Below are 13,336 nucleotides of genomic sequence, written 5' to 3' on the forward strand. Positions count from 1 at the left end.
CCATTTCTGCTTCCTGTCTTTTCCTCAGTGGTACTGTCTCTAGACCAAACAACATGGCTGATCTCACCACAGTTTGGTTTACCTTTCCTTTCATTTTAGCTGAAACTCTTCTATCATACACCACGCCTGACACTTTCCTCCTCCCGTTCCATCCTGCCTGCACACGCTTCTTCATCTCCTTTTCACAATCTCCATTGTTCCGACTTGTTCTCCACCTTCAGTATCTCTTCTCCCTGTAACCTCACTCTTCCACTTGGGTCCCTCTCATTCACACACTCCGTCTTGGTGAGGCTAATCTTCATTCCTCTCCTTTCCAGGGCAAACCTCCACTCTTCTAGCATCTCCTCAAATCCCAATGTCATTTGCAAACATCATAGTCCATGGAGATTCTTGTCTAACCTCATCTGTCAGCCTGTCCATCACCATAGCAAACAAGAAGGGGCTCAGAGCTGATCCCTGATGCAGGCCCACCTCCACCTTCAACTCTTCTGTCACACCTACAGCACATCTTACCACTGTCTTACAGTCCTCATACGTGTGAATATTACATATGTGTGTGCATGTTTATTTGTGTGTATGTGCTGTGTGTGTACACGGCTTTTAACATGCGTGTGTACCCATTATCAGTGTGTGTATGTGTGAATTGTGTTTGTGTGTACAGATTTATTTATTGTATTAATTAATTAATTTATTTATTTATTTTACGTGTTTTGCCCTGTTTCGGGGCATACGTGCCAAAAATCAGCGTGTGTGAGTACATTATAAGTGTGTGTACAGATTTTCGATGTGTTTTGCCCTAAACGGCCTCCCATACATCCCTAAGTATCTTAATTCCAGTGTTAAATAAGTTGGATTCGATAGAAAAATTATCGAACACAAATGTCGGATAAAAACTTGTTGAAAGGTGTGATACAACCAATCGTGTCACTTTGCCACAATTCCTTTAGGAGGCAGTATCGCATTCGTGCCACACAAAAATACCGGAAGTGCAACCCCGTCCCCAAACCGGACAACAAAAACACGAGTCCGTTGGTTCCGCGTCAACATTGAAATAACTTTTCTCACAAAATTTTTTGTTTTTCCACCACCGCCACCAGACCTTATCGAATATTTCTGCACTCCGATTCCCGATAGCAAGATGTTTAACAGACAAACAAGTCTGTGGATGGGTGATGTATGCCGGAAGCCCTTACACTTGTTAGCTTCATTTTTAAAGCTAGCGAGCTAAAGAAGATGATGTCTGAATTTAGCATTGTACCATCATGCATGGTAACGTTATGTTGCTTTAAGCGTGCATTGTGTTTGAGACTGTAAGAGTAATTGTACACAGAGAAGATAGTTTGCCCGTATGGCTGTTGGTGTACTCGTTGCCGTCATAAATCAGCTAACTATTTGCGTGCCGCTCAATGCCTTTAAGAAGACTCACCACTCCATCAGAAATCATCTAATATTTACGTAGTCAAATGCAGTGTATTTGCGATTCCACTTCAGAATGGTGTTTATCATTTATTACTGTTGTTGCATATTTGTCGTTATGATTGATTCAGTGTTTGCGTCTGTTTAGCTGGACCCATACATGGATGAAAACTTCATTAAGCAAGCCTTCGGTGCTATGGGAGAGTCGCCGTTTGGAGTCAAAATCATCACTCACAGGATCACAGGGTAGGAGGCGTCTTTCCTTTGCACTTTGTAACTCCTTGGATGAACGGATTGTAGAGACATGCACCGGGTCTGGCGAGACAAGCAACCTCTTCACAGTCCGTCCCTTAAAATAACCCTCATTTGGGTTGCAGGTGTGCTGGAGCCTACCCCAGCTGTCTTTGGGTGATAGGCGGGGTATGCCCTGGACTGGTGGCCAGGCAATGGCAGGGCACATATAGACAAACAACCATTCACACCGACTGACAATTTGGAGTCGCCAACCTTACGTGTGTGTTTTGAATGTGAGAGGAAAACCCACCCATGAATCGAACCCAGACTCCACTGTATGAAGTGAATTCCCACTGAGAAGGATTTCTAATTTAGAAATGGAATATGTTGAACTTGCAGCATGCAAAAGCTGTTTACCACCTTCTTAATACACTGTTTTAAACACGATTAGAGCCCTCTTGCTATAAAATAACACCCCTATAGTCACCTTTACACTTCTATTACCCAATTTAGTAGACATAATAGTAGCATACATAACATATAAGACAAGGAAAAGTTATTTACACCTTCTAAATACACTTTTTAAAGATGATTAGAGCCCTCTTTCTATAAAATAACACCCCTAGAGTCACCTCTAGACTCCTGTTAGTCAATTTAGTAGACGTTATAGTTCAGTAGATAACATATAAGACATTGGAAATGTATTTACACCTACTAAAAGCTGTTTACTACCTTCTTAATACACTTTTTAAACATGATTAGAGCCCTCTAGCTATAAAGTAACACCCCTATAGTCACCTTTACACTTCTATTAACCAATTTAGTAGACATAATAGTAGCATACATAACATATAAGACAAGGAAAAGTTAATTACACCTTCTAAATACACTTTTTAAGATGATTAGAGCCCTCTTTCTATAAAATAACACCCCTAGAGTCACCTTTAGACTCCCATTACTCAATTCAGTAGATGTTATAGTACAGTATATAACATTGGAAATGTATTTACACATACTAAAAGCTGTTTACTACCTTCTTAATGCACTTTTTAAAGATGATTAGAGCCCTCTAACTATAAAGTAACACCCCTATAGTCACCTTTACACTTCTATTACTCAATTTAGTAGACATAATAGTAGCATAGATAACATATAAGACATGGGAAATGTATTTACACCTTCTAAATACACTTTTGAAATATGATTGGAGCCCCCTAGCTATAAAATAACCCCGCTATGGTCACCTTTATATTCCTGTTAGCCAATTTAGTAGACATCATAGTAGAATATAACATATAAGACTTATTTACACCTTTTAAATACATTTTTTAAAACATGATTAGGGTCATCTAGCTGTAAAATAACACTCCAAAAATAACACACACATTAGTGTTGCCAGCTCCTTTTATCGCGGGGGTGTCCATACTTTGTCTTTTTGCTCAGTTTAATTTCGTAACAATGTTCTTTCTGCAATGTGCCGCGAGGTGATAAAAAATTCCACCCCCCATTCCCCCATGGGGGCCGCACTCTGGACACCCATGCCTTATTTTTGTGTAATTATGAAGATTGTTCAGTGATGTGCAGCGTTCTGCATGAATGAATAAATCATTAAATAAGTGTAAAGGAGGAACCTGCGTGAAGTGTTGGCTGAGAAGTGTGCCGCCTGTGGGTAAAAGAGTCGTGTGTTGCAGTGGTTCGGCAGGATACTGCTTTGTGGAGATGGCAGACGAAGAGAGTGTTGATCGCTGCGTTGAAAGACTCAATGGAAAACTGGTTCCCGGATCAAACCCGGTCAGTTGTTTTGCATCATTGCTCATTTGTTTTCCTGTTGGATCCTTTCAATATTAGTTTGAATATAATATATATTGTCCAATTAATCTGTGAATACATCTGACCTTCCTTTTTCTGCAGCGATAGTCTTATTGTTATCGAGCACTAGTATGTGCGTGGATAGTGGAGCTCAATTAGCACTGGTCCTTCTGTATTGGGATTGATTATTTCTTTATGACATCTTATATCTTACAGTATGTGACAGGGCTCCAGGCTAACTTTTTTTGCCCCCTAAATTGAAATTTTATTAGCATAAGCAGAAAATTTAGGAGTGCACACCGAAAATTGACTTGCAAAAGTGCATTTTCACATTTCCTCTCATTTTCACTGTCTTGCTCGTATACATGAAGAATACGTAAATAGCAATTGTCATCTAAAACCACCCAGATTCTGTCCCTAGCTTCTCAAAGGATTCAGATTGTTCAGCTAGCACCATCAACGTGAGAGCTACTTGTACCTTCCCTGTGGGACAAAAACAAGCTCCAAACTAATCGCATTACTTGTATTTTTTGAAGACAAGATGTCACTTTGGTAAAACAAAAGTTACATTTGGAGTCCCAAGACCAGAGGCTAGGTGAGGCTCGCTACCTAGCGAACAGGCAAACTGTAAACAAAGATGCGACATGAGACGAAAATGAGACATGCTGGCATCGATAGGCGTAGAAAATAAATATCACATTATTTTAACCTTAACATAAATTTTAACATTATTAGAGCCCTCTACACCAGTGATTTTCAACCACTGCTTTTTCAGGTGTGCCGTGAGAAACTATCCAATATCACAAAAAATATTAACATTTATTAACCATTCTGCAAATATTCGTCCGTGTGGCAGGTCATTTTTGGTTAGTGGTGTGCCACAAGATTTTTCCAATGTAAAAAATAAAAAGGTTGTAAAACATTGCTCTAGACAGAAATACCCCCCCCCCCACAGTCATCTTTAATTCCTGTTACCTAATATAGTAGACAAAATAAGACTAGACCTGTTTACCACCTCTTAAATACACTTTCCAACATTATTAGAGCCCTCTAGACATGAAATAACACCCCTACAGTCACCCCTACACTCCTATTACCCAATATAGTAGACATAAGAAAAAATAAGACATAAAAAACTTCTTTTAAATACGCTTTTTAACATTATTAGAGCCCTCTAGACATAAGATAACACGCCTATAGTCACCTTTACACTCCTGTTACCCAATATAATAGACATAATATGAAAAAAATAAGACATAAAATAATTAAATAATATTTAATATGACCTGTGACAAGCTGTCGTATATTGACACACTGTTGGACAAAGTGTGTCCCTTGTCAACTCAATACGGGATGTGTACTTTTACCTGGTCGCACATGCACAACTAGAGGACAAATTGACTCACATTATCTCAAATTTTAGTCGCCAGCCTGGAGCCTTGAGTAGGAAATCAACAACAGTGGTGCAGAAGTGTCCTGCAATGAAGTAGCGTTGGCCAAGCTACTGTGCTCCGCTGTCCACTGGCCCGTACCTGCTGCTGAGAGGCTGCTTGTACATGAGTGTACTTTGTTTGAAGCTGGTGAATAGAGTCTCTGGTAGCAACTAACTGAGGAATGGGCTAAAGGCTGGTCTGGGTGGAGGAGGTACGTAAACCCAAATAACAAGCATAATAACGCCTCTCTTTATTCCCAGCAATATCAGTGCTATACTACATGGCTTTGCTGTGTGTGCGGTGGGCTTAGTGTGTGCTTTCTCTTCCTGTTTGCAGCCTCGCAAGTTTAAGCTAAATTTTGCCACCTATGGGAAACGGCCAGAGGCAGGGTAAGTTCAACTCTGCATCTTGTTGATGCAGTAATTCACCATAAAAGCATTTCTGTGTGCCGAGGGCCAACTATACTCAGCGTATAGGACCTTTTTTTTTTAAAAGGATATGATCATTTTCAAACTCAGCTTAGTTTTATTGGTTGCACAGCAGTTTATTAGTATGAACTTTTTTTTTCTTACCTGAGAGCTTTTTGTGCACTTTTAAAAACTTTCCCCCATATATTTCAACTTTGTCCTTCTACATTTTTACTCGGAAGGACATAATATTTAGCATTTTCCTCACTTAAAATTGCTGCTTTATTTAGTCTCATATTACGTCTTTCCATGAATATTTAAATTCTATTTTTTCCTAATATTTTGTCTTTATTAATATAAAATCACTGCTCTATTTTCAATTTTTACAGTTTTTTTTTCTTGTTTAATCGCATTTTTAGAGTGCAGAGGGCCAATAAAAAACAGCCCCATCACCACACATTGGGCACCCCTGCTTTACAAAAACATCTTGATGAAGCAATTTCAGTAGAAATTGTGTGCGAATTCTGAAATGTAGAATAAATACAGAGGCTCGAACCAGCAACCATATGCAATGCAATGTAACTTTAATTTGTGCATTCATATTTGATGGGAAAGATGTGACGGAACAGATTCTGATTGATAGCCCACTTGTCCTGAATGAGCTGACTGGAAATGGCAGAATTTGAAAGGTTATGGATCAGGGATTGAACCAGCAACCATCGGGTTGGGCCTGAGCCATGTAAAGGAAACAGTTTCAGTAAAAATTAGTAGTATTTGCGTGTGAATTCTGAGCAGAAGCGTACAATAAGTACAGTATCTTAGGAAAATGTTGAACTTTCAACCGTGGGGTTGTCAGACAGACCACCCCAACCACGTGTCGTAACACTCTTTTACTTCCCTCAGGCCCGAGTTCTCAGTCTTTGTGGGCGACCTGTCCTCTGAGGTGGATGACTACCAGCTCCACCAAGCCTTTAAGAAGTTCCCCTCCTGCAAGGGAGCCAAAGTAGTCACCGACCAGTATGGCTACTCCAGGTACGTCAGGTCACAGTTGGATCTTAACAGCAAAGATGGCCGCTCCCTTTGGATGAATGTGAGCATTTGCATAGTTTTACCACCAAGGCTTGCAACAAATACTCATGTGATGTTTGTTTATGGTGTGTAGTAGCTACTGGATAGCAATGCAAAGGACTGTACTCTCTTGAAGCTTGAAGAAATGTGTTGTTGTCTTAATGCTAAAACTATTGTTTTCCCCATATAGGCTAAGCCAGAGCAACTCACAATTCAAGTGATGCTACCTGATGTTAAAAGTAAAAGCACAAGTTTCAGTTCTACCATAATAATACCATCTATATATATTGTTGTCAATATAAGCTGCCATCAAATGCCTACTATGGACTGTGCCGCGGCACGGACGGGAGATCTGACATGTGTTTGCCTGCAGAGGCTACGGCTTTGTCAAGTTTGCCGATGAAAGTGAGCAGAAGGCGGCCATCGAGGAGTGCCAGGGCACGGTGCTCGGCGGGAAAGCACTCAGACTCAGTTTTGCAGTGGCAAAGAGGTACGATGGGGATGATGACCCGCCCCACAGCACTGCAATCCATCTGCGGTGACGGCGCACCTTTGACATGGAACTCCATTTTTCTATTCCTGTGTTTTGCAGCCAAAAGACAAACACCTGGGTGAGCCAGACTCCCAGTTACCAGAGCAATTACAGCCCGTCTCCATCCAGCTACTACGGTGCTGGGGGGCAAGGCTACTACCCTCAGTGGGGCGCTTACGGTCAGTACAGCGGCTACAGCAATGGCAGCTACAACTACAACTACAACTACGCGCCCTACGGGTACCCTCCGCCCAGCCATTTGATGCCGCCCCCTCCCGTGGGGATGCCGCCCACGTCTACTGACGTGACAGGAAGCGTCCAGGTTGGTGAAAGCCACATGGCCCTGAGTGAAAAAGTGATAAGCTAATAAGCGGTAGGGCCCCTCTTAGCAGCAACACGTGTAATCTAGCGTTGGTGATCACTTCCAATGAGTCTCTTCCAATGCTGTGGAGGAATCATTGTCATTCAGGCTTTTCCAGCATGAAGCACCTTTTGTAGGTCATGCCACAGCATCTCAATAGGATGCAGGACTAGGCTGCTCCAAGTCTTCGTTTGTCTTGGTGGACTTTGTAGTGTGTTGTGGATCGTGGTCCTGCTGCACAAGCCAAGTTGCTTTGAGGTCACCTAGAGATGGCCAGACATTCTCCTTCAACAGAATGCATGCTGCTGTTTATCACAGCCCCAGACCATCACACTACCACCACCATATTTGACTCATCCCTTTGTGTAATGGGACACACACCTTCCAAAAAGTTCAACTTTTGAGTATTTTCCCAGAGGGTTTCTGCAAAATTAAAATGAACCTTAGTGTTAATTTCAGTGGTTTTGGTCTTGGAACTCTACCAAGCAGGGCGTTTTAGCCCAGTGTCTTTCTTGTGGTGGAGTCCAGAACACTGACTTTAACTCTAGAAAGTGTTTTCTTGTGACCTCTCTGATGAATTGTGGCTGCACTCTTGGGTCATTTTGGTTGGGAAGGTTCACCACTGTTCCATGTTTTCAACATTTGTGGATAATGGCTCTCACTGTGGTTTGCTGGAGTCCCAAAGCTTTGGAAATGGCTTTATAAGCTTTTACACACTGATAGATCTCAATTCATCTCCGTTGAGGTATGTTTTAACGGGCGGGACAATCACTAGTCGTTGACAAATACTGATATTGGACTGGAGGTGTTGAGGCATCATCACTTACTAGTGAAGCCGGCGAGTGGCTGGTGGATGACAGCCACACACACCATGGTGGTCACATACTTCACCAGGTTCTCTGCGGGCATGACGAGGGTGTCGGCATAGATTTGTTTGATGATCTGAAACATTTTAGTGTGACAATGTTATTGTGCCATGTTTTGGCCATCATCGGGTATTGGTATCATATTGACATATTCTTCATCCATCTTCCTTGTCGATGTAGATATGAAGAGCTTGCAACCAAAAGGCGCTAAATCCATTTTGACTGATTTCGAGAAAATCAATGATTTTTTTTTTTATTAATTTTTTTTTCGGATTTAGCGCCTTTTGGCTGAAATAAATTTGAAGTCACCTTTAACTTCTTCAATGGCATTGTTGTAAAAGAATGTAAGGTGCTTTAATGTGCTATGCTAATAAAATAATTACAACACAGAAGCCATTCTCAACATACAATACACCCCCCCCCCCACCCACACACACACACACACACACACACACACATGCACTCGTTCACCTTCACACATTACAGAAACAAAATTTTATAACCTACCACTAGTACACTGTTGCTGGTAAAATTATGTTAAGATATTATAGCACACAGTAGAGCGACACATGAAAAATAACAATTTGCAGACAATAATACAAATTTTATTAAAAGCAGTGCTCATATTTGACTGCACCATGAAGGTGACTGACAAAAATCATCTCATTGTATGTTTTTTAGTACAAGTAAAATGTTTCTCATGAAAGTTGGAGGTGTCAAGGTAGAGACATGCCTTTTATGGCGTAAAAAAAACTTCCATGTTACAGAATACTGTAAAATCACAATTTGTGTTCTCCTGAATTGCATAACATACTGTAACTATCATACATGTACTCATGTACACAAACAAAACAGGATACGCACTGATACTGGCTTTCTGTATGTGCAGTGCCAATTGTATTCTTCTCTCTGATTGGTCAGATTATCAATAGATGGGAAACTTGGGCCAATCAGAATAAAGAATAAAGAAAGGGATTTAGCTCCTTTTGGTTGAAATCTGAAATGGAAATAGCGCCTTTTGGTTGAAAGCATAAATTTCATATCACTTTTTTTCATATTTTTTAAAATCATCTCAAGACCAAAATATGTGATTTGGATACACATGACAGAGGTCTATTAAACTCATGAAAAACATGCAACTTAGTGAAAATTGGATTTAGCGCCTAAGTTTTGACACAGAATATGTATGTCTAAATAACAGCTGAGGTATTTTCTTGTGTGCACCCCTAATCCCCTATTGCACTTTTGTGTTGACTTTATCATTTGCATAAATATTGTAAATGTTTCCTGTTCAGGAGAGCCATGAAGACACTGGAGACAGAGAGGAGGAGGATGCAGAAGGTAACGCTTCAACGTTAAAGCCGGGACACCGGCTGTCGTGCAGACAATGCCGATACCAATCATGTGTGGTCCAGTCAAATTATTGGCTGTCATGAAAGCATTTTTCACTGAACCTGAAATGTCTTTCCAGCAACAATCCAAGAATGCAACGTGGACCAGTGGAACAAAGACTTTATTCAGCGCAGCGAAGAGCTCTACGACGCCTTGATGGACTGTCACTGGGAACCTCTGGACTCCTATGACTCTCCCATACCCCCTCTGTCGTGATGCATTCTTGCCGTCCTCAATTCCTCCACAGACATGACCCACAATCTTCTGCGACACCCAAGTTATTCAACTCATCATCAAATAGTCACACCTTTATTTTATTGTTTACCATGTTGGTAAGATCCAGAATGGCTGGTAAAATAATGTTCAGCCACAGTGTTTGTGGCTTGTTGACATTGTTAGTCATGTTGACATTAGCTGTAGCCAGCTTGTTAGATTGTATGATGGGGCGGTGTGTCTGATGTAAGGGAATGCGGCTTAGCAGGGCTGCAGTTGCAAGAACCTTCAGGCAGCAGGTACCAAGGAGCACCGTCGTTCTCCGCTTGTGTGATGCATTTCCCAAGTTCCCAGCACCATCTTCCGCTTGGAGTTTTGGCTTTGTATTTTGTATATTTCTTATTTCCAGACGTGTGTGATCAATTAAAAAAGGAAATGTACGAGTCTCCTGGCCTTGGAGTTGAAACGATGATTGGAGAATGACTCGACAATTTTTATTAGGCAGTTGCCATCCACAGTTACGCAGCAATTACTCATACGCTTGCCTGTTTGTAGCCCTAAGGTAGAAGGATATCCGTTTTCATGCAAAAGCTGTACAATGTTTATATTATGTGACTTAACAGGCAGCAGCTGTACCATTACACCACCAAGGACTAACAGGTGAGTGGCTAAACTCTGCCAATTTATTCTCTTATTACTCAGTTCTCTTTTTTTTCTCTCTCCTGCCTCAGGCTGGCTTTGCAGCGATGTGCGATTGGCGAGAACAAAGCGACACCACCTGACTTGGTCCCCACGGTGACGCTTACGTTCTTCACCATAGTGAGATTTTATATGTATTGTAAAGTGGAACCACACACCTTCACAAATCACTATTCACTGCCACAAACGGGGGTGAGGGTGGGGGCTATTACATCTACGATAACACATCTCAGTCACTATGAGTGGGTAATCTACTAAACAGGTGATAATACAGGTCAAATGTGCAGCATATTATTTACCAATGTTCAAAATAATCAATCTGTTCACTCATTCTTTTTTCCTGAAGAGTTGAGATTTCCCATTTTTAGGGGGTTCTTGAATGCACCGTAGCTGTGTGCATTCTACGCCATGACTGATTCCATCTGCTCATCGTTGATTGGTGGTGAGTAGCAATTTTATGCATTTTCCACTTATACATTTTCCTAAATGTGTTTCATAAGAATTGGGGTCATATTTGGGGATTAAACCTTCATTGTGAAGAGAGTGAACTGTAGCAATTGAGAGAAGGAGGCGGTTCTGGAGCTGAATCCAATCTAACTGCAACACTCATTTTTATGGCAAATGCTGATCTGACATCCAGCAAAGATGATGAAGAGTTTTAGGGTCTTTCTTTACAACTCAAGGTTTCTGTCCTCACCTTCTGACACCTCAGGGGTGACAAAGTGCAGCCTGGGGGCCATTTGCAGCACACTCTCAAAATAGAATTGATTGAGAACACACAAAAAAATCAGCAAAATTGGAGGAAATAGGGTTGTGTATTAACGAGAAAGTAAATTTTACGAGAATGTCATTTTATTAGCACAAATGACATAATAATAAGACTTAAGTCATATGAGAAACAAAACACCATTTTGGAAATTTTGCTTGCATAAAGCTATTAGAATGAACTCAGAATTCAGAAAAAATTGGTGCGAAAAAAGTTGAAATGGTTGTAAAATCAAATAAAAGTGTAATTTTACAAGAAAATGGTCAACATCTTAAGAGAAAAGTTGTAACCTATTACAAGAGTAAACTGGTAATATTATAATAAATCAAGTTGAAAAAAACTAAGAAAAAAATGGAAAAGTCAGCAGTTATTTTAGGAGAACAAATTAAAAATGTTAAGAGAAAAAAAATATTTTATGTGAATAAACTAATGTGCTTTTGGGTGAAAATAATGGGGAAAAAAAGAACCAAATGAATAATATGCTTTTTCACCTTGATAAAACATCTTAGCATATGAACTTCTATACAACATATCGAAGTGTAACTTTTCATGATGTGGCCTTTGCTGGAAAACCCTTTGGACACCCCAGGGGGTACGGGTCTTGCCGTCTTACGTAGGACACCAGTGCTTGTGTTCTTCAGGATATTCTAAATGCTTGTGGTGGTTATGAGTAACAAGTAGACCTGTCATGTTAAGGGATAAATCGACTTCCTTGAATCTGTCCATCTGATTTGGATGTAAAATCCTGGAACTAGAAGCTGAAACGTTGTCAAACCCAAGCGTTTTCAGTCTACAGCAGAAATAAAGGTTCACTGGTCCAGTACTTCTGGAGCTTTCTCAAATGAAGTATGAAAGTCTTTCGGTTCGCCAGTTTATATTATGTATGTCTTCCCACGTCAATTCTGGTTCTTGAACAATCCCAGTCCAGGTCCCCCAGGGCAGTACCAGCTGGGACCTTGACAGTACCAACCCTGGTATAATCCCCTCCAGCTCAAGCAGCCTAGAGCGCCTCCTAGCAACTGTGTGGGGAACTGAGGGAAGTACGCAAGGAGACAAAGGAGCAGGAAGAGCCAGAGGCAGAGTAGAAGAACACAGAACAAAAAAAGGATCCGAAGCGGAGCGTCAGAAAAGCCACCCTGGCTGAGATAAGGCCCAAACACTGCCGTTTCTTCAGCAAGCAGCAGACAGCAGAGACAGAGGAGGAAGACGTCCTCCGAAACCTCATATCCTCTCCACAGCATCCCGGCTCGCAGACATTCCGCCTTGCTCTCCCCTTCTCGTAACACCAAGACAGGCTGACTGTTATTGATGTCCGGGCTGCCCACGAGCGGCTCATAGCAGCTTCCTGTAGCGTTTTCCAGAAGGTCCAGAAGTTTGCAGAAGACAAACCACAGTCCACCAGCCGCTCCCAGCCGAGAGAGGTGACGGCATGACAGTGACAGGGATCGGCGGGTGGAGAAGGACAGGAGAAAAACAAAGGAGCCGACCAGGATGCACGTCCAACCCCAACCAGATCGCAAAAACATCCTGAGAGAGCAGGAGAAACCAATGAATAACCCAGAACATTTTTTGATTACAGTGGAACCTCAGTTTGTACATGCCCTGATTGGCGTGTTTTTCTAACCAAAGGTAGACAGGAAACAACCTCACCTGTAGAGGAAGTGGCTTTTCTTGGCAAAGACGCTGTGCTGGGAGACCCACAAACTCAGCACAGGGCCGAACATCACCATGGCCGACAGCAGCAGGTGAAAGTGCCGGCGGAACAACGTGTTGCCCAGCAGGTGGGCAGCCAAGTCCGTCAGGACCACCAGGAGTGTGTTCAGGATCATCTGGACCCAGAACCAAGACTGACTGGGTGAAATGGAACCGATCGGTCTAGAACACCTGATGCAGATCTATCATGAGCAAAACACAAACAAGAGACTCCTTGTTGTGGAACGTAGATCCTGTCGAGTTTCGGAGCTGCTTGGGTTAGCTGCGTCTGTGCGGGACAACACGGACATTCTGGCGGCCGGCTTTTGGCATCTCGGGCTCCAAATATGTTTGCAGTGTCGAATCCAGTTGTGAAGTTCTAAGCTCTGACACGCAGCAGTATAGAATATCTGTCAGGTTGAATTGCCGGAGGAACACAAGCTCCTGT

At 41.8% G+C, this 13,336-nt stretch overlaps 2 protein-coding genes across 3 annotated transcripts; one reads left to right on the forward strand and one right to left on the reverse strand.

Moving 5' to 3' along the window:
• The first annotated feature begins 1,007 nt into the window (after positions 1-1,007).
• trnau1apb (tRNA selenocysteine 1 associated protein 1b) lies at positions 1,008-10,177 on the forward strand. Of its 2 annotated transcripts, none has more exons than XM_058061361.2 (9): positions 1,008-1,174; positions 1,565-1,662; positions 3,342-3,441; positions 5,229-5,281; positions 6,203-6,331; positions 6,741-6,857; positions 6,960-7,221; positions 9,422-9,467; positions 9,598-10,177. In XM_058061361.2, the coding sequence occupies exons 1-9, from the start codon at positions 1,139-1,141 to the stop codon at positions 9,732-9,734; spliced, it is 978 nt and encodes a 325-aa protein (XP_057917344.2). In that variant the 5' UTR covers positions 1,008-1,138; the 3' UTR covers positions 9,735-10,177. The 2 variants fall into 2 exon arrangements, with proteins under 2 accessions (XP_057917344.2, XP_078644899.1); XM_078788773.1 differs by lacking the exon at positions 1,008-1,174 and adding an exon at positions 1,219-1,269.
• A 1,732-nt stretch (positions 10,178-11,909) lies between these two features.
• Positions 11,910-13,060, reverse strand: fitm1l (fat storage inducing transmembrane protein 1, like). The gene is made up of 2 exons (XM_058061362.2): positions 12,847-13,060; positions 11,910-12,723 (listed from the first exon to the last, which is right to left on the reverse strand). The coding sequence occupies exons 1-2, from the start codon at positions 13,023-13,025 to the stop codon at positions 12,093-12,095; spliced, it is 810 nt and encodes a 269-aa protein (XP_057917345.2). The 5' UTR covers positions 13,026-13,060; the 3' UTR covers positions 11,910-12,092.
• Positions 13,061-13,336: the final 276 nt, after the last annotated feature.

This window comes from Doryrhamphus excisus, linkage group LG2 (genome assembly GCF_037039965.1).
Source record: "Doryrhamphus excisus strain RoL-2023G ecotype Guam linkage group LG2, RoL_Dexc_Guam_v1.1, whole genome shotgun sequence".
In the NCBI taxonomy this organism is placed as follows: Eukaryota; Metazoa; Chordata; class Actinopteri; order Syngnathiformes; family Syngnathidae; genus Doryrhamphus; species Doryrhamphus excisus.

Excerpts from the sequence above, each read along its gene's own strand:
- fitm1l (XM_058061362.2), bottom strand. The coding sequence starts at position 13,025 with ATGATCCTGAACACACTCCTGGTGGTCCTGACGGACTTGGCTGCCCAC. Across the intron at positions 12,724-12,846 it reads AAAAGCCACTTCCTCTACAG|GATGTTTTTGCGATCTGGTT; the intron begins GTGAGGTTGTTT and ends CTGCTCTCTCAG.
- trnau1apb (XM_058061361.2), top strand. The coding sequence starts at position 1,139 with ATGTTTAACAGACAAACAAGTCTGTGGATGGGTGAT. Across the intron at positions 5,282-6,202 it reads GGGAAACGGCCAGAGGCAGG|GCCCGAGTTCTCAGTCTTTG; the intron begins GTAAGTTCAACT and ends TACTTCCCTCAG. Across the intron at positions 7,222-9,421 it reads ACGTGACAGGAAGCGTCCAG|GAGAGCCATGAAGACACTGG; the intron begins GTTGGTGAAAGC and ends TTTCCTGTTCAG.